This window comes from Leucopleurus acutus (genome assembly GCF_964270905.1).
Source record: "Leucopleurus acutus genome assembly, chromosome: 13".
In the NCBI taxonomy this organism is placed as follows: domain Eukaryota; kingdom Metazoa; phylum Chordata; class Mammalia; order Artiodactyla; family Delphinidae; genus Leucopleurus; species Leucopleurus acutus.
Window position 1 is genome coordinate 63,326,678 of NC_139155.1, and position 22,528 is coordinate 63,349,205.

Genomic DNA, 22,528 nt, shown 5'->3' on the forward strand with positions numbered 1-22,528 from the left:
TCATTGTCCAGCCCGCCCCGCGCTTCCCGCCAAAACGCCCGCAGCGCATGCCCGGCCCGCCCGGAGGCCGGGGAGCGCGCACTCCCGGCGGCCCTCGCGCGCACTTCCGTCCGCGGCCGCGCGCGCCCCTAGAGCTCGCGGACAGTGCTGGGGGTCCTAGCGGCGCGTGGCGATGACGTCGCCGGAAGCGGGGACGATAGAGACGCGCCGCCTCAGCTGCGCGCGCCGGCTGACGAGAGAGCGGCAGGCGAGGAGAGCGGCGGGCGCGGGACCCTGCCTGGCTGGCTACGCAGCCCGTGCCCGGGACCCGGACCTGAGCGCAGAGGGTACGAGTCCCGCCCCTGCTCGGGCCGGAGCAGGGCCGGCCTCGCCGAGTCGCAGCCGCTCTCCGCTCGCCGCCCGTGTGCCAGGCCCCGGGCGAGGCGGCGGACGGAGCGGACGATGGGTGACGAGCTCGACGGCGAAGTACGGTGAAGGGAGACCCTGGCGGAGCCGGGGGCGGGTGGTGACATGGGATGGGGAGGGAGAGGCTCGGAGCGCGCGGGCCCCAGCCAGCCCGCCTGTCTGCTGTCTCCACGCAGGGCCGGGCGTGCGTGGGGGGCCCCGTCCAGGACGGCCCCAGCGCGCCGGGCAGCTCCGCGGCCCCGGGCCCCCATCAGGGGGAGGAGCAGGCCACGGGGGCCGGGGCCGCGGGACCGGGTGCTCAGCCGGGGCCCTACGGCTACATCCGGGCTGGCCTGTTCACCTCGGAGATTTTCAAGCTGGAGCTTCAGAACGTGCCGCGCCACGCCAGCTTTAGCGACGTCCGGCGCTTCCTGGGCCGCTTCGGGCTGCAGCCCCACAAGACGAAGCTGTTCGGGCAGCCTCCCTGCGCCTTCGTGACCTTTCGCAGCGCCGCCGAGCGCGACAAAGCCCTGTGTGTGCTGCACGGCGCCCTGTGGAAGGGCCGGCCGCTCAGCGTGCGCCTCGCCAGGCCCAAGGCTGACCCCTTGGCCCGGAAGAGGCAGCGGGAGGACCAAGGGGAGCCGCCTACCACCCCCGCCACGTGCATTGCTGATGTGGTGACCCCTCTTTGGACGATGCCCTACGCGGAGCAGCTTGAACGGAAGCGGTTGGAGTGTGAGCAGGTGCTGCAGAAGCTTGCCAAGTGAGTGTGGGTGCAGGCACTCCTGGGCAGAGCGCCCATCGGCGGCTCCCTGTGCGCTCAGCCTGCTCAGATACCCCTTTGGGGAGCCAACCAGTAAAAACCCTGTGTTACCGGTCGGGACAGTGAGGTCCCAAAAAGGGTCCCAGGTGCTTGGGCAATTGGAGCCTGACCTCTGCTCCTCCTTTGCCCCGCAGGGAAATCGGGAGCACCAACCGCGCCCTGCTCCCTTGGCTGCTTTTACAGAGGCACAAACACAACAAGGCCTGCTGCCCACTGGAGGGGGTCCGGCCATCACCTCAGCAGGTCAGGGCCTCTGCTCTCACAGAAGCTCCTCCTTCCTGGCTCTTCCATCTCTCTTTCTGCTGCGCTTCTGCTTATGGTTCTCATCAAGTGCTTGTTAGTTGTCAGCCTTTTGCCCTGGGCTGCCAGGGTCTGCGGGGGAACCAGGGCCTTGGTCATTGCTGTCTTTTGCTGTGCACCCTCCGTGCACGAGTGCTGGACCGCCGGGGTAAGGGTGGGCATCTCTGTTTCCTTCTCTCCTTGCAGACCGAGTATCGGAACAAATGTGAGTTTCTTGTTGGTGTTGGGGTGGATGGGGAAGACAACACAGTCGGCTGCCGGCTTGGCAAGTACAAGGGCGGGACGTGTGCTGTGGCAGCCCCCTTCGACACCGTGCATATCCCTGGGGCCACCAAGCAGGTGGTGAAGGCTTTCCAGGACTTCATCCGGTGAGGACACGTGGCTGGGCTGGTGGCTTCGGGACATCCCGAGGCAGTCTGGGAGCAGAAGACTTGGGTCCTATCTGGGGGGTCTGGTGGGTGTGGCTGGAGGAGAGAGCAGGGACGCTGCTCACCCTATCTTGGTCGGCAGATGTCAGGGACTCAGGGCCATCTGTGGCTCCCACAGGTCCACTCCCTACTCGGCGTATGACCCGGAGACATACTCGGGTCACTGGAAGCAGCTGACCGTGCGCATCAGCCGCCGTGGCCAAGCCATGGCCATTGCCTACTTCCACCCGCAGGTCTCAAGCGGGTGGCTTGCTGGGGGAGGGGTGTCTGGGCCAGAGCAGACTTCGACAGAGTCTCATGGGCTTTTTCTACTGCCTGCTCCAGAATCTGAGCCCTGAGGAGCTGGAGGGGCTGAAGACTTCTTTGGCACAGCACTTCATGGAGGGGTCAGGCAAGACCAGCGGGGTGACTTGCCTCTACTTCGTGGAGGAGGGACAGCGGTAGGTAGTCCAGGTGGGGCTGGGCGGGTTTCTCCGAGGACTGGTGACACCAATAGACACACCTTCCCGCCCACAGAAAGACCCCCAGCCAAGAGGGCCTGCCTCTGGAGCACGTGGCCGGGGACGAGTGCATCCGCGAGGACCTGCTGGGGCTGACCTTCCGGATTTCCCCTCACGCCTTCTTCCAGGTGACCAGATCCCTGGGCTCCGGGCTGGTGCAGCAGAGAGGGGAAAGCATCCAGGCAGGGAGCTGCCAGGGCTGTGAGGTCGGCCACCTGGAAGAAGGGCTACTAACCGTGGCCACTCGCTAGACCCTGGTGACCACCCTGTGGGAGGGTGGCTTGTGGGCACGACACCAGGCTCTGGCACTGGTGGGGTCTGGTATCAGCTGCTGCAGGGGTCCCATGGGTCCAGCTTTCGAGGAGGTGGGAGGGGGGTAGCATTGAGTTGCTTTCTTGGGCCGGGAGACAGGGTGTGGACGGAGGGGCCCTGGGGCCCTCAGGCAGTTAGAGGTGGAGAAGGGAGTCTGGGGGGGGCAACCAAGAGCACAAGCGCCTGGGGATGCAGACACTGGGGGGCTGGTGGGCAGCGGATAGGCTGCTCTGATGTGTAACCCACGCCCAGGTGAACACCCCTGCAGCTGAGGTGCTCTACACGCTCATCCAGGACTGGGCCCAGCTGGACGCAGGGAGCACGGTGCTGGACGTGTGCTGCGGCACCGGCACCATCGGCCTGGCTCTGGCCCGGGTGAGCCCTCCTACCCCGGTCAAGAGCATGCTCTCCCCCACCCCACCCTTGTGTCATCACCCGTCCTGTCTGTCATGACCCCCCTAAGATAACCTCAGACTGTTCCAGGTCCTCTTCCGCTGCCCCCCAGAAGATCCAGGGGTGGGGAGGGGTGCCATCAGTCTGCCCTGTTTTTGCTCCAGAAGGTAAAGAGAGTCGTGGGGATCGAGCTGTGCCAGGAGGCTGTGGAGGACGCCCGGGTGAATGCCCTGGACAACGGTGAGAGCCAGCGGGCCTCGCAGTGGGTGGCAGGCCCTGTGTGTCCCTCCACAGGGCACCTGGGACCCACCCAGTGGCTCCTAGGGCTCACGGGGTGGGGGCAGAAAGGGCCCCTACTGTGCGGACCTGTTGTGCGCCCACGATGCCTGGGGCTGCCCCGCAGGGAAGGGTTTTCTTGAGGTGTCTTCTGGGGGCTTCTGGACATGGCCGGGCAGATCTCTGGGGCGTGTTCCGGGCCTCATGGCAGGGCCGCTGCTCTGTCACCTCCAGAGTTGAGCAACGTTGAGTTTCATTGCGGGAGGGCCGAGGACCTGGTGCCTGCACTGGTGAGCAGACTGGCATCCCAGCAGCTCATGGCCATCCTGGACCCACCCCGCGCCGGTCTACGTGAGTGGTGTCCACCTGAGGGGTGCTGTGGGGAGGCAGAGGGTGGCCCACTAGGCTGCCTGGTCTCGGGCCCCTGTCCACTCCTTGAGGGGGAGCCACTGGGGACTCTCCCTTGAGGGGTCTGTGCCTCCCCAGATTCCAAAGTGATCCTGGCTGTCCGCAGAGCTGAGAACCTCAAGCGACTCCTATATGTCTCCTGCAACCCCCGAGCAGCCATGGGCAACTTTGTGGAGTGAGTGTGGGGCATGGGTGGATGGGGCCTCACCCCAGGAGACCCTGCTGTACCCACGCAGTTGACCATGGCACTCCCTCCCATACAGCCTCTGCAGGGCCCCGTCGAACCGGGTGAAGGGCAGTCCGTTCCGGCCAGTTAAGGCTGTGGCCGTGGACCTGTTCCCGCAGACCCCACACTGTGAGATGCTCATCCTGTTTGAGAGAGTGGAGCACCCCAATGGCATGGGGGCCCTAGAGCCCCAGGATCCTCCTGTCCAGCCCCGACCAGGGCCCCCAGGTGACACCCCACCAGAAACCAGGGCCTCCCCTGCTTCTTAGTTCTCTGAGGCAGCAGAAACCAGCCTTTCCAGAACAGCACCCAGACTGCATCATGGGCAGAATCCTGGGGCTCCCCAAGTCCTTGCCCTGCCCAGCCTGGCATACTCAGGCAGTAGCCACAGAGGGTACAAGACCCCTGTCCCCGTGGGCTCCTGTGGCCTGCTCTCCCCTCACCCCCAAAATGGGCCGCAAGGGCTGGAATAAACAAGTGCTGAACTACCAATGTTTGTGATAAGAACTCAGAGCCTGGCACACAGGGACTCTCCTCTACTCTCACCACAGGTGCAATGGGGCAGGGCCAGGAGCGCTCATAAGAACTGGCCCAGTTGGAACAGTTCTCCCAGCTCTTCGCGTGGCCAAAAGTCCCGGTGTCCCAGCAGAGAGCCTGCTGTCTGACAAGAGACACAGGCCTTGTGGCCAAGGGCCAACTGTACACATGGCATGGGGAGCACAGAATGAGATGCTGCCCTACTGCCCTTCCCCACCCTCATTGCAGTCCCATCCCCAAAGGGACATACCTCCCAGTGACCATAAGAGCTAGGGGTGCGGTTGGGACACCGCTCAGCTGCTCTGGCCTTCAGGGCAGCTCTAGCCAATTAAGGACCACCCCATGGCCAGAAGAAAGACAGACCAGCCATTTCCTTTTGGACATTTTGCTTTATGCTTTCAGACAATCAAGGCTCACCCCTATAGCCATGGCCCAGCTGCCACCTGGGAGGTACACAAAGGGTGGTGGCCACCCAAAAGTGGCCTCAGCATAGGCTCCCCCTGCCCTCTGCCCCCTCAGTACGGCTGTGTTCACAGGATACTTGTACCCATACACAGGACAGAGGAAGGACTCGGGGAGGCCTCAGTGAGGCTCACCTGCCTCCAGTGTGCACAAAGCTTTGGTTCGAGGTGGTGCATCTGACTGTTTTAAGGGCAAACAGTTATAGTCAAATGGTTATTCACAACTGCAGACGGGGCAGGACAGAAGCAAGTGTAATTATAGCAACTTGATTTGCGGACTCTCTTTTACAAAGGTCGGCACAGGCGCCAACCTCAGTCACGGTGGGTGGCAGGGCATAGAGAATACTGTCTCCTGTAAAAACACCACCCACAGGGGAGGTGTCAAGCACTGTGCCATGAGCACACGGTGCCCTGAACAGATGCCAGGGGCGGGGAGCCAACGGCTCACAACCAACTTGGACTGCTGGGACTCAGTGGGAACAAGTCTACCCCACACCTGTCCATAGGGGCCACCTAGTCACCTGGCTGCACCAGATGGCTGCTCTCAAAACCCAGTGCCGCCCCAACATGCTCGCACCAGCTCTGGACAGGAGCACCAGCATGTGAACACACTGCACTGAGGGTCCTCGTTTCCTCTCAAATCCACGAGCTAAAATGCATTAACTGTTCACATCTGCTACGTGATTCCAAATCTATCTTCTACTCTCACTGTAAAAGTTTCTTTCCAAACGCTAAAATATCATAAAAGCTTTAAAAATTGATGGGTGGACAGACTTGACTGTGCAAAAATTTAGTAAAAAATTGCCAGAGGCCAGCGAAGGTGAGGGGCCTCAGTGTCTAAGAAGGCATGTTTTGGGGGCATTAAGACTTACTCAGAAGAATGGACTGCACCCCCCAGCCCAGGCAGGGGCAGCAAGCTGGGCAGGGACAGGTGCCTTCATCCACATCACGGGCAATGCATTTCAAGGCAAAGAATGATCACCTTGGTGGTTTGCCTACAGCCTCTGAAAAATAGTTCTGATACTAAGTTGTGTTTATTTTAAACCAAAGAGGTCTGAAATACTCCTTCCTAACTATAACTTTTTCGGAGAAAAAAGGAAAACCCAGGAGGTGGGGAAGGGGATGGGGTGCCAGCGTGCATCTTCTGGCCAGGTCCCTACGGTGCCCGTGGGAGCACCAGGCGCAGGGCTTTCTCATTTCATGTCATCCAACTATCATTTCTTGTCAGCGCCTGTTACATACTAAAATTCATGAAAACCTTCATAACACCAGTCTGCAGCATGTCCACACAAGCAGAGGTCCATGGCGACCTCCCACCTTTCTGTGTCCACCTGTGTGGCAGGCTGAGTCGATGCTTTAACATGGCCACCCAGACCTGTGGGTGGCCCCCAAGGAAGAGCTGCGTGGACCTGGCTGTCAGACACGCAGTGGCAGGGGACCGTGGACTGGAGACCCGGGGCTGCAGAGTGAGGGCAGGTCTCCCCTGCAGCAGAGCTGGCAGCCCCTGAGCCCGGACCACCAGCCATCACACGTCCACAGTGCACAGGGGCTCGCCGCCAGGCTGCGCAGATGCCACAATGGACATCTTGGGCTTCTTCCGCGTCTCCTCCTGGAAGAACAGCCAAGGTCAGGGATGTAGGCGACATGGGAACCTGCAGCCCAACCTTGGTGAAAGGCCGGTGGCGGGGCTGCAGAATGTGCGTGATCGCAAAGCACCACGTGCTGGCACTTCTGTGGGCATCAAGACGCATGCCCAGGAGTGGAGGGTCAAGGAGGTCACAGCCACCAGGGGTTTGAAGCTGCCCCGACAAGCCCTACAGGGACCCCACATCAGTGCACAGGAGGCCAGGGCCACCAGCTCTCCAGCACTGCCACAGCCTGAGAGCATGCGGACAGGCCTCACCCTCTCCTCCGCCAGCCTCCGCATCTCCTCCTGCAGTTTGCTCAGGATGTGCAGGTTGGGCTTGTTCTTCCGGGCAAACTGCTGCAGCTCGATCACACTCTTGTCCGACGTCTCCTGGGGAGCAGAGCCCGCTCGCAGGACCGTCTGGGGTCACCCCTCCCTTGACCCGCCTGGATGGCTGCCTGCCAGCTGTTCCCCACTTCTGCCACTGCCTCCTGCACAGGGTGCTCCCCCGGCCCCCTTGGCCTCTGACATAGCCACTGAGCAGGCACTCGACATGCCCAGAGCCCTCAGGCAGGAGCAACCAGGACACAGCCTCAGCCGGGGGGACAGCACACTGCAGGACAGAACTTGCCCCGGCACTGCGGCCCCTGGGAGCCTGTGGGGCCCAGACGCTGAGCTCCCTGCAGGCCCGTCCAGGGTGAAGAAGCCATATCTGAAGATGCCTGCTGGCCGTGGGTGCCACACTCCCCTGCCTCTGGATGGACCCTTTGCCCGCCAGCTCCAGGGGGCTCCCACCACGGGCCCAAGCAGGCTTTCTCCCCTCACTCACAGCCCAGCACAATGCACAGAAGTAGAGCACAGACCCGAAGGCAGAGGCTCAGCAACACAGGGCCAAGCACCTCGGGGCCCAGTGTCCCCTCCCCTCACCCACCCTGTCAGGCCGAGAGCAAGGAGCTCTTCACAGACGGCCTGGGGGTCACCATCCACAGTCCCCACCCTCCACACCCACCACTCACAGGGGTGCTGGTGACCCAGACCGTTTCTGTAAACGTCAGGGAAAAAGTCAACATAAACCTCGCTTCCCTGTACTTCTCTCCACCCCAAACACAAAAACCTAAGGGTATTGGCTAAAATCTTGAGATCTTGGCCCAAAGAGCAGAAACAAAACAGATGACACACATGGGCTGTTGAAAGTTGGTGGCCAGGGAGAGCTGTCTGTGTGTGGTCTGCTCGCTCTCCCTCTAGCCCTGGCCCGCACCCCATCCCCTCCCCATGCAGCCAGAGCCCGACTCTGCCCCCGGCCCCCTGTGCCAGAAGGGGACCCCATTACCTGTTTGACCATCTTGCTGCTTTCACGGCCATACATGCGCAGCAAGGACCCCCAGTTCTTGACGTGTGGGTGCAGCAGCTGAAGGATCTTCTGAGAAGCTAACTGTTTCCCAACTCGCTTATTCTTGCCTGAGAGGAAATGTAGAGAGAGGGAGTCACAGATACCAGCCATCCACAAGGCCACCTCGTCCAGACAGGGGTGCTCCCGACGGGAGGGGGCAGAAGGCGCAGCCGCTGCACTGGGCACAGCACCTCAGCCCGGCCCATCCTGCAGAACAGCCCATCAGAAGCTCGGGGAGGCCAGGACACACCCAAGGCCATAGCTTATGAGGCCTCCCGGCCCCCAGCCCACATCTGCCGACACAGAGGACGCACCTGCAGGGCAGACACAGGGGTGGGGGAGCATCCAGAGGGCATCCTGTGCTGGGGACGTTTCTAGATGGAGAGAAGGTGGGGCCAGGGTGCAGAACAGGCCTGGAGAGCAGCAGGGGCCTCTGGCTCAGATGGGGGATCTATCCTATGCCCTGCCCACCTGCTCAGGGCTGGCCTCAGCAAGGAATGGTGTCTGCAGGGCACAGGGCACACCCAGGGCCTGCTTGGTCATGACCTTCTCACTTACCCAGTGCTGGTCTGTGTTTACAGTAGTTACACAAAGTTTCTTTGCAAGTAAGGTTATAACCAAACACCAGATTAGGTGAAGAGCACAGTTGGTGCCCAGCAACAGCAGAGGGCCCTGCAGGGGGCTCTGCTGCTGTCTTAGGAGGCTCCTGCTCCCTTTACAGGGACCGAGGGCTGGACAGGGGCAGTGGTGGCAGCCGCTGGGGAGCAACACAGCCCAGCCAAAATGACCAGCCCGGGGACTGGACACCCACAGCTGCACTCAGGTCAGCTGTGACTCAGATGTGGACATGGGATGCTGTGGGCACAACCGTGGGCAGTCAGCATACAACTGAGGCTCGGCTGATGCCAGGGCAGTGGTCCTCGGGATCACTGAAAGCCTGTGTGTATTGGGGGAGGGGTGTGTGTCTTACACCAGCCGCGCACTGTGTGCTTGCCACACGCCATGACATATTCACTCTTCTGGTTTTTACCAGGAACCACTTCAAACTTGATGGAGGTGTCCCCCATCCCATGGTTTCTGTAGGAGAAAACAGACAGTAGGTGACATCAACTGACGGGGAGGAAATGGCTGCTTCCAGAAAGCCCTCCAAGGGCCCATCAAGACAGAACCAACCCTTCTCCCCAAACCGCTGCTCCAAGGAGGGACTCTCCCACCACACGCCATCCAGCCCCTTGGGTGGAAGGGTGCTGGGCACCCAAGAGAGGCCCCCATGCCCGATGGCCAGGGAAGCGCCCCCCCCACTTACCTTTTAAGGCACTCATGGAGGATCTGGTAGGGAGATAGCAGTCCAGCCTTGCTGGTCAGCTCGTAGACTCGCGAGTCCTCGATACTGATGTGGTTAAAATACTACAAAATGAAGCAGCCGGTCATAGTGCTGGCCACTCCCGTGGCCCCGTGAAGCGGCTCCCGTGCTGCCGCCTCCCCTGGGGCCTCCTGCCCCCACCACTACCTCTCGGAGACATTGCATCCCACATCCCACACCTCCCCACCCAGATGCCCGAGACACAAACGAGGAATGGCAAGGGCCGGGCTGCCTGCCGCTGGCCTGGGGAGCCCATCCTGAATCAGAGGCTGATCAGACGACCGGTCAGAAGTCTAAAGACACACAACCTTCGGAAAAAAGCTTGAAAACCATCAAAAGTGAGGTTATAGAAGAGAGAAAGTGACCAGACACGGCAGAACAGAAACGTGACCAAGGTTCTTAAGAGGCGACGCCCAACTGGTTCAGGGAAGAAAAAGGAAGCTGGTGACAGGGGCATTGCCAGCCCAGAGGCGGCTCTGACCCCATGGCCCCCGGCTCCCACTCAGGAGTGTGGGCCCCCTCCCGGGTTGGCCGTAACGGAGAACCACATGCTCCTTTGAGGCCTCTCAGAGGGGTCCCTTCCCAGACTGTCCAGCTTCTAGGGCCCCTCGGCTTGTAGCAGCATCAACCACAGCCCTGCCCTCTTCATATAAAAGCCTTGGAACCTGCTGCTCTGGCAGAGAGGGGGCTTCCTCCCCACCCAGCATCAGGAGGAGGCCCTGGTTCCAGCAAGCAGGAAATCATCCCCCTCTAAGCACAACCCCGCCCCCCCAGCACCTCAATGGGTCCGCCAGCCAGAGGCACCCCGAGCCCCTTAGTCAGGGTGTCTGCAGAGGCATTGCTGTGTGAGCCAGGCTGCTCAGACCCCTGGCCACGAGGGATGAACCCAACCCCCAGCACCACCCCTCCCCGGGCACTGGGGGAGGGCACAGGACAAGGCTGGAAGTCCAACCTCCGACTACATGATGGTTCCCCTGGCAACCAACCCCCATCCTCGGGGCTTCCAAAATTCACCTCCTGAACATGAACTCAGGCGTAGTTGAAGGGGTTAGAATAGAACGTTCCCTTCACTTTTATCAACTGGAACTATTTCAGGAACTGGAGACAAAAACCAAACGTTAATTTATTTACTACGTTAGAAGGTCCCACCAGGAACCAAGGACAAAGACCAAACGTGTATTTTATATCACAATATCAACAACACATACACACCTAACAGCCCCAAAATACATGAAACAAAACCTGACAAGTGAAGGGAGCAATAAACAATTCAACAGTAACAGCTGGGGACTCAACACCAGTCCAGACAGAAGACCCACCAAGCACGAGAACAGCAAACCCCACACCAGCTCAACCCACAGACGCCTGTTCACTCCACTCAGAAACACACAATGCACATCCTCTCAGGCGGTCACAACACAAGCCTCAATAAACTTAGAAGGACTGACTGAAATCACAAAAACGATGTTTTTGAACCACAATGGAATTAAGTTAGAAATCAATAACCAAAGGAAATTTGGGAGATTCGCAAATATATGAAAAGTAAATGCTCCTAAAATAACCGCTAGTTTAAAGAAAAATATTACAAGAGAAATCAGGAAAATACCTTGAGACAAATGACAAAAGAAACACAACATATATTAAAGCAAAATTATGGGATGCAAAATAGTACACAGAAGAAAATTTATAGCTGTAAACTCCATATTTAAAAAGAAGACCCCAAATCAATACCTTAATCTTAAGACACTAGAAAAAGAAGAACAAACTAAACCCAAGGCTGGCAGAAAAAAAGAATAAAAGGCAAGAGCAGAAATAAATAGAGAATAAAAAACCAACAGGAAAAAAATCAACAAAACCAGAAGTTGGATATTTGAAAAGACGAACAACATCGACAAACCTTTAGTCAGACCGACCAAGAGAAAGGAAAGACTCAAACTGCTAAAAATCAGGAATAAGGGACTTCCCTGGTGGCGCAGTGGTTAAGAATCCACCTGCTAATGCAGGAGACACGGGTTCGAGCCCTGGTCCGGGGAGATCCCACATGCCGCGGAGCAACTAAGCCCATGTGCCACAACTACTGAGCCTGTGATCTAGAGCCCATGAGCCACAACTACTGAGCCCGCGTGCCACAACTACTGAAGCCCACGTGCCTAGAGCCCATGCTCTGCAACAAGAGAAGCCACCACAATGAGAAACTTGCGCACCCCAATGAAGAGCAGCCCCTGCTGGCTGCAACTAGAGAAAGCCTGCGTGCAGCAATGAAGACACAATGCAGCCAAAAATAAAAATAAATAAAATAAATTTATTTTAAAAAAGTTTAAACAAAAGGATCATAACGGAATACTATGAATGTGTATTTGCCAATAAATTAGATAACCTAGATCAAGTGGGAAAACTCCTAGAGAGACACAAAATCCCAAAAGTGGCTCAAGAAGGAGTAGAAAATCTGAAGATGTATAACAAGCAAAAAGATTGAATCAGTAAATAAATAACTTCAAAACCAAGCAAAGTCTAGGCTTGGACTGTTTCACTGGTGAATTCTACCAAGTGTTTAAAAAATTAATACCGGGACTTCCCAGGTGGTCCAGTGGTTAAGTATCTTTCTTCCAATGCAGGGGACGTGTGTTTGATCCCTGGTCAGGGAACTAAGATCCCACATGCCGCGGAGCAACTAAGACTGTGTGCTGAAACCTCAGAGCCTGCATGCCACAACTAGAGAAGCCTGTGTGCTGCAACGAAGACCCAGTGCAGCCAATAAATAAATAAATAAATAAATGAAGGAATAAATATTGTGCTTGCATGGTATATCTTTTTATTTTTGGCTGTGTTGGGTCTTCGTTGCTGCGTGCGGGCTTTCTCTAGTTGTGGCAAGCGGGGGCTACTCTTCATTGCAGTGTGCGGGCTTCTCATTGAGGTGGCTTCTCTTGTGGTGGAGAACGGGCTCTAGGCTCACAGGCTTCAGTAGTTGTGGCACACAGGCTCAGTAGTTGTGGCGCAGGGCTTAGTTGCTCCACAGTATGTGGGATCTTCCTGGACCAGGGCTCGAACCCATGTCCCCTGCATTGGCAGGCGGATTCTTAACCACTGTACCACCAAGGAAGTGTGTGGTTTATCTTTAAAAAAAAAAATTAAGGGCTTCCCTGGTGGCGCAGTGGTTGGGAGTCCGCCTGCCGATGCAGGGGACACGGGTTCGTGCCCCGGTCCGGGAGGGTCCCGCATGCCGCAGGGCGGCTGGGCCCATGAGCCGTGGCCGCTGGGCCTGTGCGTCTGGAGCCTGTGCTCCGCAATGGGAGAGGCCACAACAGTGAGAGGCCCGCGTACCGTAAAGAAAAAAAAAAATTAATACAAATCCTTTGCAAATCCTTTGCAATGAAAGAGGAAGCAACACTTTCCAACTCATTCTATGAGGCAAGTATTACCCTGATACCAACACCAAAGACATCACGAGTAAAGAAAATACAGAACAGTACCCCTTATAAGTATAGCTGCAAAAATCTTTAACAAATACCAGTGAGCCAAACCTATCAACGCATAAAAATGATTATACACCACGACTGAGTGGGATTTATCCCAGGAATGCAAGGTGTGTTTACCATTCAAAAGTCAATGAAACACCCCCCCACATCAGTAAAGTTAAAGACAAAAACCACGAGATCATCTCAACAGAAACAGAAAAAACAAAATCCAACACCCATTCTTAACAAAAACTGTCAACAAACCAGGAGTGGAAGAAACGTCCTCAACCTGATAATACTCACAGCTCACACAGCACGTGAAGTGGAAGAGGCCAGTCGCAAAGGAACATACATCGTATGATTCCACTGACAGAAGACGTCAGAATTGGCAAATCCAGGGACAGAAAGTAAATGAGTGGCTGCTGGGGGTTGAGGGGCTGGGAACGGGGAGAATGGGGGTGGCTGCTAATGGGGACAAAGTTTTTTTTTGGAGTGATGAAAATATTCTGAATGTACAAAAATCCACTGTACTGTGTAGTTTAAAAGGGAAAAATTTATGGTGTTATAAAAAAGAATGCATTCTTCAGAGTGAGAAGCCCTTGCTACAAATAACCATAGGACCATATTTACCCGAAAAACTTTACAAATAGTTTTAAATGGTTCTTAACATAAAGAACAATCTAGGTTTTGCAGCCTCTGCCTCAAAGGCTCACTCCACTTTGGATCTGCTGACAGCGGAGCATGGCTTCCTTCCGAAACATTTACCCGCAGCTTCTCACGACCCTCGGCAAGACACAAGGACAGAATTCTCTGACAAGAACATTTCCTCTGCTTGCAAAGACAAGCAGGTCTCCTCTTTGATGAAATACAAGAGACGGAGCACCTGGCACCTGAGCGATTAAACCCAAGCACAGTCTGACACCAGGGTGGGCTCACAACCCTCACCTCCAGCTCCTCGCTGTCTTTGGGCTTCTCCTCAGAGGTCTGTTTAACAAAGTCTGGGATGAGGATTTCCAGCGTGGCCCGGGCTGTGGAAAGAGCAACACTGAGGGTGAGGGTGGGGTCCCCACGGCCGAGGGAGCCTGGGCCCCGGGGACAGAGCCCCAAGGGCCTGCACGTGAGGCACAGGCAAAGGGTGTGGTGGGGAGCAGCAGCTGGGCCAAAAGGACACTCTGGGGAAGCGCCTGCAGGTCCGAGCGCAGGGGTGGCGAGAAGCCGAGTGCAGGCACCCCATGAACAGGGGTGCAAAACGAAGAGCACGTGGGGAGGAGCATGGGGTGGGGGTGGGAGGCGAGGCGCCAGCGCCATGAGGATGGCCCCACCCACCATGGGACCCTCACAGGCTTCTGCTCCGAGACCCCAGGAACACCCCACTTGTGAAGCAGGAAGAGCCTTTGGAGAGAATCTCTCTAAAATTGACAGGAGACCTCCTGGGGACCGGGCAGAGCTTGTGAACCCAGCACAGCTTCACACAGGGTCAGCCAGACAGTAAGGTGGGGTCCCATCACCCTCGGCATTCACCACCAGAACAGAGCAAGGCCCAGGGGCACTCTGAGCCCCGGAGCACAGACACTCCACCAACCCGAGACTCGGTGAGACTGCGATAAACGCTCCGCACTCTGTAAGAGGCAGAGCTGCTCTGAAGACAACGCGGCGATGGGGGTGCCAGGGCCCGGGGTGCATCCATCACGTGCCTGCGATGTGGTCCACTCCCCAGAAGAGGCCAAATAACCCTGGTGCTGGGGCTAAGCGGCTTCTGGAAAAGCACGCCAACAACAAGGAGTGCCAGGAATATAGCCAGCAGCAGGACACGGGCAGGAGGAGCATCAGACTTCCACCAAAAACCACCAGCTTTCCCAAGGGCCTGCTTGGCTGTGTTCCAGGAGTGGCAGTCCCAAGTCTGGAGCTGGAAGGACTTGGAAAAATGGTCCTCATGGACATCAAAACCACCTGAGGAAGATGCCACCTGTTCTCCTTCTCAGCACACCCCTGCCTTGCTGGGTTTAAACAGACGGTGCCCTGGGCTCGGGCAGCACAGAGCAACCAGCATCTGTGAGCGCTGGGGACAGGGCGGGAGGCGCTGGCCCAGCCATCTGAATGGAAAAGGGCCTCTACTTTCATTTCTCACGTTTTACTTTTTCTATTTGAATCTTTTCCAGTGAGTACATAATTTAAAAAGATCCAAGTAGATGATTACATAAATAAAACAGACTTGCCCCATCCACAGCCTTCCCTAGCCATTGGTGGGCCAACACGGGTCTCTGACACCAAGTAGGCACATTACCAGCTTTATTCTTCGCGAGTTTTTTGCTGCTTGCCGTTCCAGATCCATAGGTCACACCATCGATGGTCACCGAGGCACCAAAAGGCTCACTTGGGTTCTCTTAAAATTAAAATTACCATTTTAAAACACACTTGCCAAGACATTAAAACCATATGTGCACACACACAATGTGCTCGCGCTGACAGACAAGACAAGGTGGGGGTAGGGCTGCTGCTGGAAGGCAGAGGCCTGCGGGGGGGTCCCTGAGGCACTGGGGTGGGGCTGAGGGACAGTCAGCAGGCAGAGAGCATGGCCAGGAAGTCGAGGGGGACAGGGACCAACGTCTGAGAAAGATGGACGGAGGAGTGCAAGGGGTGGCATGCAGACATTGTGAGCCAGAGAAGCAGGAAGACAATAGCGGACGCTGAGCTTCTGGTTTTCACTAAGGAGTGATGCGGGCGGCCAGAGGACAGCTTGTGGCCATTGCAGGGCTGCAGCCCCTCCACCCTCGGAGGCGCAGCGGGAAGGGGGTGCGGGGAGGTGACCATCTGATCCCCCTCGACCTCCCCTCTCGTTCCTACCCAGCAGAGGGGAATGACAGTCAGCTCCCACCTCCCCAGCAGTGACCCCAGTGACGTGCTTGATGCTTTAGGAGTGAGATGGGGAAGGTCACACTCACCACATTCAAAGAAGTTGTACACAGGGCGGACCTTGAGGACGCGCTGCATGTACTCGTGCAGGATGCAGACCTCCGACTTCCCATTGGGGTTGATGACAAACTCTGTGACAAGAGGGGCCGTCTCAGCAACAGCGGGGACTGCAGTGACCACACCCCAGCCCGCGGGGAGAGGACCTCTGCGCCGCAGGGCAGACACAGGCCGATGCAGCACCCTTGGAGCACACATCCCAGGAACATCAGACCTGTGAGTCCCGTTCACCTTTCTTCGTGGGCGCGTCCTGCACAGACAGAGTGATGAGCTTCTGATTGGCCGGCAGGATGGGCCTCTCTGACTCAGCCTGTTTTCGCTTCATTTCTCGGTTGAACTGCCGACGCTCAGCCCATGTCCTGAACTTCTTCACGGTAACTTGCTCGAAGTCAAAGCGCTTCTCCAGGTAGTTCCGAAACTCCTCGAGGTCTATACGGGATTCACCAGAGACCCAAGTCACGGGTGGAGGTCACGCCCTCCACCCGGTGAGCAGGACAGGTCCCAGCCACACGATACCCCCTTCCCCTTTCCTCTCCAAGGGCGAGGGAAGTAAAGAATCATGTCCCTTCATTCTGCCAGCTCAAATTACCCTGCCAGGTCCCCTAGGGACAAATTTCTGGCATGTCCTTTAGTTTATTTAGAACAAGAATAAGAATACAAAAATAAAAAAACAAAAACGAATCTAAAAAAAAAAAGCCAACCGCAACCAGCCTTTGGGACCTTTCTCCCCATATGGAAACAGGTGCTGGACGGCCAGCAGCAGCCGAGGCACCACGTGCCCACCAAGGCCGCCCCCACGCCCTGCAGCAAGTAGGCAGCTCAGGGCCATGGCACTTGTTCCACCTCTCCCCCAGGACCCCAGGGCTTCCCATCAGTCTTGCTGGCGCCCTGCCTGCACCCCTCCTCCCACCAGGCAGATGCCTGAGATTCCACGTGAGCTACAGAACAACGTGCTTGCACACTTAGTGACAAACCAAAACCACATAGTTCTTTACACATGAGTGCAGAGAAGCGAGTCTGGAAACAAGAGCCATGAGGTCAGAGGTGGGAGGCAGTTGTTTTCAGAAAAACAGGAGCACACTCAGGTGTGTCCTGCATGTGCGGAAGGACGGTGTGAAGAGGCAGACCGCCAAGTTAGAGTCTTACAGGGAGGGCTCCCTTCCAGCTGTGTCCCGAGAACAGCCCACCCGCTGACAGAGCTAGCCGGGACGGGGAGCCAGACACCACTGTCCCCCTCCTCAGCAGCAGCCCCAGCCCCTCACATGCAGGAGTTCCCAGACAGGCCGGGCAGTAGCAGAGTGAGAGACCCCGAAAACGCACGGGGGCTAAGACAGCCTGCCACCATGGAAGAGATGCAGGAGGGACAGGGAGGAACGCCCCACACCTGAGAGCAACTGAGGGTCTGAGAAGGGGGTGGCATCCACACCACGTGGTGGAGACGCCCACTCTGCGCACTGGTACACCAGGACTCCATGCGAGCATGTTCCATTTTCATGAAAAGCAAGACTTGAGGAAAGATCGCGAACATGACCAGAGAAAAAGGCCATCTGCAGGGCAGCACCAGTGTGCGGGTCGGGAGCAAGAGGTCAGCAGGCAGAATCTCCTAAGCTCAGGGAGACGGCCTCTCCAGCCATGCGGGAGTGGACAGGCAAGCACGGACAGGTCCCTTCCTCCTCAGGGACCAAGTTCACTCTGGAAACTTACCAACTGATTCATCTTTGCACACTTCCACCTTGGCCTTCACTTGCCCCAGGGCCCCGGGGGCGGCCTCGGCCGCCAGTGGATCCTTCTCATCTGGGGGCCCCAAGTCAGCCCCCAAGGAGTCGGGCTCTTCCAGGGGGAGCTCCAGCTCTGCAGATCGGCTCAGGGGCTTGGCGGGAGACACCTCCCCACAGGGGGCGAGCTCGCTGTTTTGCTCCCTTTCCTCATTGTCTTTCATTTTCTTGTAATGCAGACAGGGGATGCTACTCAGAGGAGGGTCATGTTTCTGTGGACAGTGAAATTGCAACACAGATTACAAGGATGGTCCCAAACATCTGAACGTCCGGTGCCTTTCACCTGCCTGTCTGGCTGCAATGCAACGTGGGCAGACATGCATGCTCCTCCTGCAACTTACGAGACTAAATTCATGACTGATGTGTCCCCTACCCGTATGCTTCCCGTTCCCAAGAAGTATGGCCTGGACCAGGTGACCACCCGAGACTCTCGGTGCAGGTACACGGGGACTCCGGAGTTATGGAACGTCATGATCCACCCGTCCGGCAGTGGTTCCGTAGGTGGACGGCCACGACCTGCACAGAAGACAAGAACACCCTGCAATCACTTAAAGACACCTGTAACTGAGTAAGAACTGTCAGGACGTTTCCAAAGTTACAACCCGTGTCAGAAACAACAGCAAGGTGGACCCAACGTTACAGAGAACCTCTAAAATGTAGGAGGGGGGAACACCCCGCCCTCCACTAGAGAAAGTCCCACCCAGCCCCACCTGCAAAACTCTGCTCTCCCTCTGCTGCTGTGCCTGTCCCTCTGGGTGTGACCCACAGGCTCCAAGTCCCTCCGTGCAGCAGGAAGCTGTCCACCCTGCTCACTGCTATACTCCCCAGCCTAGAACGGCACAGGCAGGCCTCGGAGCCTAGAGCAGGGTTCTGCAAGACACAGGGCCTCGCCACAGCTCTGCCTCCACGGCTGGCAAGCACCGTGGACACTGACTCCCCGCCCGCCTCCCACAGGTGTGGCCAGAGGCACCGCAGGGCCTGGGTAGGCTTCGCTAGTAACTGCACATCTGTGGATCACTGCTCCCTGTGACCAGGTGACAAGCCTGTGCTGTTCGAGCTGCTACTGACAGCCCTGGCTGCTGAAAAGAGCACATGGCAAAGACTTAAGTAAAACTTACTTTTCTTACAGGTATTGGGAACAAGTTAAAAATTCAGAAATGGAAGTGAAAAACCAAGTGAAATCTAAAAAGACACATACGAGATGAAAACAGCACCAGCTATTCTCACAGAAAAGGGAATGACACCCTTGTGCCAGGTCTGACACCCACACGTGGCCAACACCAGCAGACACCTGTGTCAGGACGGCCCTGGGAGGGAATGTGAGGTTGGACACGCACAGACCCCGTCAGGCACCCCCATGCCCACCGCGGGCTGGGCTGGGAGCTGTCTGCAACCAGCTATGGGCTAAGTAAGGAGAAGGAGGCACTCACACAGCTCAAGCTGAGCACATCATGGGACAAGGCATGTCTGCGATAGTGAGCTGTCACAGAGTTGGCCCAGCTGCCCGGAGAGCTCGCGTGCATCTCATAGTCTGTTACTGTTCCTGTTGCGGCCCACTTGGCAGACGCGCGGCCCAGCACTGCCAACACGTCCGCTCCGCAGCCAGGAGACTGTACGTCGGCCACCCTCGGTTTCCTCCCATCACGCTGGCCACCTGCGCTGGTGCTCAGCAGAAGATGTAACCTGTGTGCCTGAGTCCTGTGTCCCTCCAGCCCCTTTCCACCACCCACCTGACACCTCCACCTAGACACTGAGAGGTGCCTCCAGGCCAAGACAGAAACAGACACGGAGACCCCTCAGACCTCTCCGCATCAGCAGGGGGGCTGCACGGGCCAGCTCTGGGCACCCCCTGACCACTCCCCACCGCGTCTCCGACCCCTCCACCTCTACTCAAAGTGCAGGAGTCACACGTGCACCGCGAGCCATGCTTTCAGACCAGACTGTGGAACGAGTCCTGCTTGCTTCCAGTGGCTCCCCCGACACTTGGCACAGAATCTAGAACCCGGACTGCAACCATCACCAGCCACCATGCCGAGCAACCGCCTCTGGGCCCAGCATCCATAACCCTGGATGCCCCCTCCCCAGGGATCTGCCCAACCCCCTCAGAAGGCCTCTCCCCACCACGCCGCACAAGCCCAGCTGCTCTGGTTTCCACAGCACCTGCACCACCTGCAGCTGGGCCATCATGCATCTGGGTGTGTCCTCACATCTTGTCTGTTTCCTATCACCAGACAGGGCCCTCCTGGCCTCAGACACACACCTGCTGCCTGACACTGAGGGCTCTCATGCCCATACATGCAAAGCCCCGTGAACACTCGCTACTTCCTGGCCCGACTTACTTTTGAGCACTGTTTTAATCTTGGTCATCATTGGCTGCACACTTGTCTCTCCGTCTGATGGGTGGTCGCTGTCTCCTCCATATTTCTCCTCCATCCGCCTCTTTTTGGGAGCACAGAGGCCCTCTTCCAGCAGAGCATCAACATCGTTGTCAAAATCATCCTGCAAAATATGCTGTTCAGACACCACAGCCCCCCGGTGCCCTCCAGGCAAGTGTCACAGTGTCACTGACAACGACACAGAAAGGAGGCGCTCTCGGGGGCCTAGGTGTGCCTCTATGTTGCGTGATCATCTGAAAAACAAATGGAATGAAACCGCCAGCTGAAGCACACGCTCAGGCAGGTGTGCGTGCCACCAGGGAGCGTGGCCAGCAGCTCCTTCCAACTCAGTTGGGACAAGGGTACGAGGCAGACCTGTCAGCCAAATTTTCATTAGCAAAGTTTGAAAACCTAGACTCCTGATGGCTTTCTCTTTTCACATTTACGTTTCCACCTCCTGTGGGTGTTCTTTCCTCTGCAACATCAGCTTTACAGAGATGCTGCGATTCCCAAACACCTCTCTTTGGGTTTTGCTAAGAGTGCTCCAAAGGAGGGGACACCGACATACCTCGTAGGAGAACTTCAAGGCCTCTTCGTCCACTCTGTCTCTCTGCACGATCGCTTTAGCCGTGAGCCCGCCTGCTCCTTCTTCATCTAGCTCCAAATTGTCAGTAAAATCTTCTAACTCATCCAGCACTGCGTACTCCACTCTCTTTTCCTGATCCAGCTCATTCTCCTCATCCTTCTTATCCGCACTCTCACCCCCTACGCCTACCCCGTTACCAACACTCCCGCCAAAGGGACAAGCATGCACGTCTCCACTGACAGGGCTAAGGGCCAGACCGCACTCTGCCCGCGCGTCGCGCTCCGCTCCCGTGTACAGCACCTTCCTGTCCTTACTCCTGCAGCTCTCGGTAAAGCTCACGCTAATCTTTACATCCTTAAGCAACTTAAGGTCAGGGGAGAACTTCCGGACCGCAGGTGCGTGCCGGGCGGTGCGCGGGCTGTGGCCACTACAGTTCGGGTCTACGAGGAGGCGGGCCTTAGAGAAGGATCCTTTGGAGAGAAGAGAAGCTCCGTAGAAGTTGAGCGGGTCCTCAGCAGGGGGTTCGGCCTGTCCATCACCACCAGAGCCAACGTCCATTACCTCTGCATCACTGGACGTTTGCAGGGGAGGTGGTGGAGACTGTCCACGGGGCAGCGCTCGGAGGGGGCAAGCTTGGTTCTCCATCACCGCTCCTCCTGCGGGCTCACGCGGGAGAGGAGAGGGGCTCTCACATGTCTCCATAGTAAAAGTGGTTAAGACTATTTTAAAAGACCAGAGTTTTAAAAAACCTTACATAAATCTATACAGCTAACATGCACAAGTCCGTCGAGACCCGGGTGCCGTCCTGCCCGCGCTGCACACGCTGGCGGCTTAGTCAAGCTGGCCACATTGCTCTTTTCATTAATGTAGACAGCTTTTAGAACCACTGCCTCAATTATTGGAAATCACAATGCACTCAGCTTAAATGACTGACGACTAAGCGAGTCTGTCCTCAAGCCGGAGGGGCACCCGTCTTCCTCCACCTGCAAAGAGACGTAAAGGCGTCGTCACAACGCAACAGAGCCCTCCGCGTCCTGGTACCAAGAGCCCAGTGCTACTGACAGAGCAGTGAAAATTTAAAAGAATGTTGCCCAAAAAGAGAACCTTCTATGCTTCAAAACAATCGAACTTTACTTTTTTCTTCAGAACCTAAATTGTACCTTAAGTCCCAAATTAAATACTTTATTAATTGTCCACTGTAATTCCAACTTGAGAAACACAAAAACCATATTATGTTTAGGCTCAAAAAGGATTAAAAAAAAAATCCTCCACTAAACTTCACCGCAGCACCCCCTAACTCAGTTTTTACAAGGCAAGCCAGCATGCAATGCAAGGCTGCCCTTTCCAGAACACACAGAAGGTGTGCGGCTTCCCTCCAGCACCAGAGCGACATGGATCCACTCACCTGCGAGGGCCGGGTCAGTCAGAGGGCAAGCGGGAGACCCTCGGCTCAACTCTGCGGCACTAGGGCCAGGGGTTCTGTCACCCGGGACCCTGGGGCACGTGGATGGGGACAGTGATGCAGCGGGCTGGGGGAGCCAGAGGTGGCGTGGTTCTGTTCCCGGGAGAGGTAGGGGTGGTGACCGCAGGGAAGGGAGCCCAGCCAGGGTGGGTCGGGGGAGCCGCAGGAGACAGCTGGAGCCAAGGCACGGGGAGTCCTGGGAGCCGCCCGGAGCCTGGCTCCATCCTGGGGGGCAACAAGAAGCCACCGGGAGTGAAGGGACCCTCAGGCCACAATTCAGTCCCTACTTGAGAAGGAAGGCCAACAGCTGCGCCAGGCATGGTGCCCGTGCCCTCGAGAACAGCAGAGACACAGAGTTAACCGCACTGCTGACTGGGCAGAGGTGGAGAGCTGGGACAAGGGGGCCCTGACGACCAACGAGGCCTCTCCCCGGAGGGACAGTCAAGCAGCGCCTGCAGAGGAGGGCGCCCCGAGCCT

General features: G+C 57.1%; 2 protein-coding genes across 3 annotated transcripts; one reads left to right on the forward strand and one right to left on the reverse strand.

Moving 5' to 3' along the window:
- The first annotated feature begins 196 nt into the window (after window positions 1–196).
- Window positions 197–5,656, forward strand: TRMT2A (tRNA methyltransferase 2 homolog A). 2 transcript variants are annotated; one of them, XM_082852939.1, is made up of 12 exons: window positions 197–465; window positions 582–1,147; window positions 1,342–1,450; window positions 1,694–1,875; window positions 2,054–2,168; window positions 2,260–2,375; window positions 2,452–2,563; window positions 3,000–3,122; window positions 3,305–3,380; window positions 3,651–3,767; window positions 3,903–3,999; window positions 5,555–5,656. In XM_082852939.1, the coding sequence occupies exons 1-12, from the start codon at window positions 442–444 to the stop codon at window positions 5,652–5,654; spliced, it is 1,737 nt and encodes a 578-aa protein (XP_082709065.1). In that variant the 5' UTR covers window positions 197–441; the 3' UTR covers window positions 5,655–5,656. The 2 variants fall into 2 exon arrangements, with proteins under 2 accessions (XP_082709065.1, XP_082709064.1); XM_082852938.1 differs by lacking the exon at window positions 5,555–5,656 and adding an exon at window positions 4,088–4,525.
- Window positions 5,657–6,556: 900 nt separating this feature from the next.
- DGCR8 (DGCR8 microprocessor complex subunit) lies at window positions 6,557–21,767 on the reverse strand. Its single transcript, XM_082852937.1, has 13 exons — window positions 20,572–21,767; window positions 19,968–20,127; window positions 18,002–18,144; window positions 17,558–17,840; window positions 16,085–16,282; window positions 15,826–15,927; window positions 15,168–15,266; window positions 13,829–13,911; window positions 9,372–9,472; window positions 9,036–9,142; window positions 8,006–8,133; window positions 6,952–7,065; window positions 6,557–6,657 (listed from the first exon to the last, which is right to left on the reverse strand). The coding sequence occupies exons 1-13, from the start codon at window positions 21,289–21,291 to the stop codon at window positions 6,574–6,576; spliced, it is 2,322 nt and encodes a 773-aa protein (XP_082709063.1). The 5' UTR covers window positions 21,292–21,767; the 3' UTR covers window positions 6,557–6,573.
- Between the last annotated feature and the right edge of the window lie 761 nt (window positions 21,768–22,528).

What these genes read in the sequence shown, in the direction of transcription:
- TRMT2A (XM_082852938.1), top strand. Translation starts at nt 442, where the DNA reads ATGGGTGACGAGCTCGACGGCGAA. An exon ending in TTGCCTACTTCCACCCGCAG is followed by an intron (nt 2,169 to 2,259) that starts GTCTCAAGCGGG and finishes TGCCTGCTCCAG; the next exon opens with AATCTGAGCCCTGAGGAGCT. An exon ending in CCCCTCACGCCTTCTTCCAG is followed by an intron (nt 2,564 to 2,999) that starts GTGACCAGATCC and finishes ACCCACGCCCAG; the next exon opens with GTGAACACCCCTGCAGCTGA.
- DGCR8 (XM_082852937.1), bottom strand. Translation starts at nt 21,291, where the DNA reads ATGGAGACATGTGAGAGCCCCTCTCCTCTCCCGCGTGAGCCCGCAGGA. An exon ending in CCTTGAAGTTCTCCTACGAG is followed by an intron (nt 20,128 to 20,571) that starts GTATGTCGGTGT and finishes CATATTTTGCAG; the next exon opens with GATGATTTTGACAACGATGT. An exon ending in GGACGCGCCCACGAAGAAAG is followed by an intron (nt 15,928 to 16,084) that starts GTGAACGGGACT and finishes CTCTTGTCACAG; the next exon opens with AGTTTGTCATCAACCCCAAT.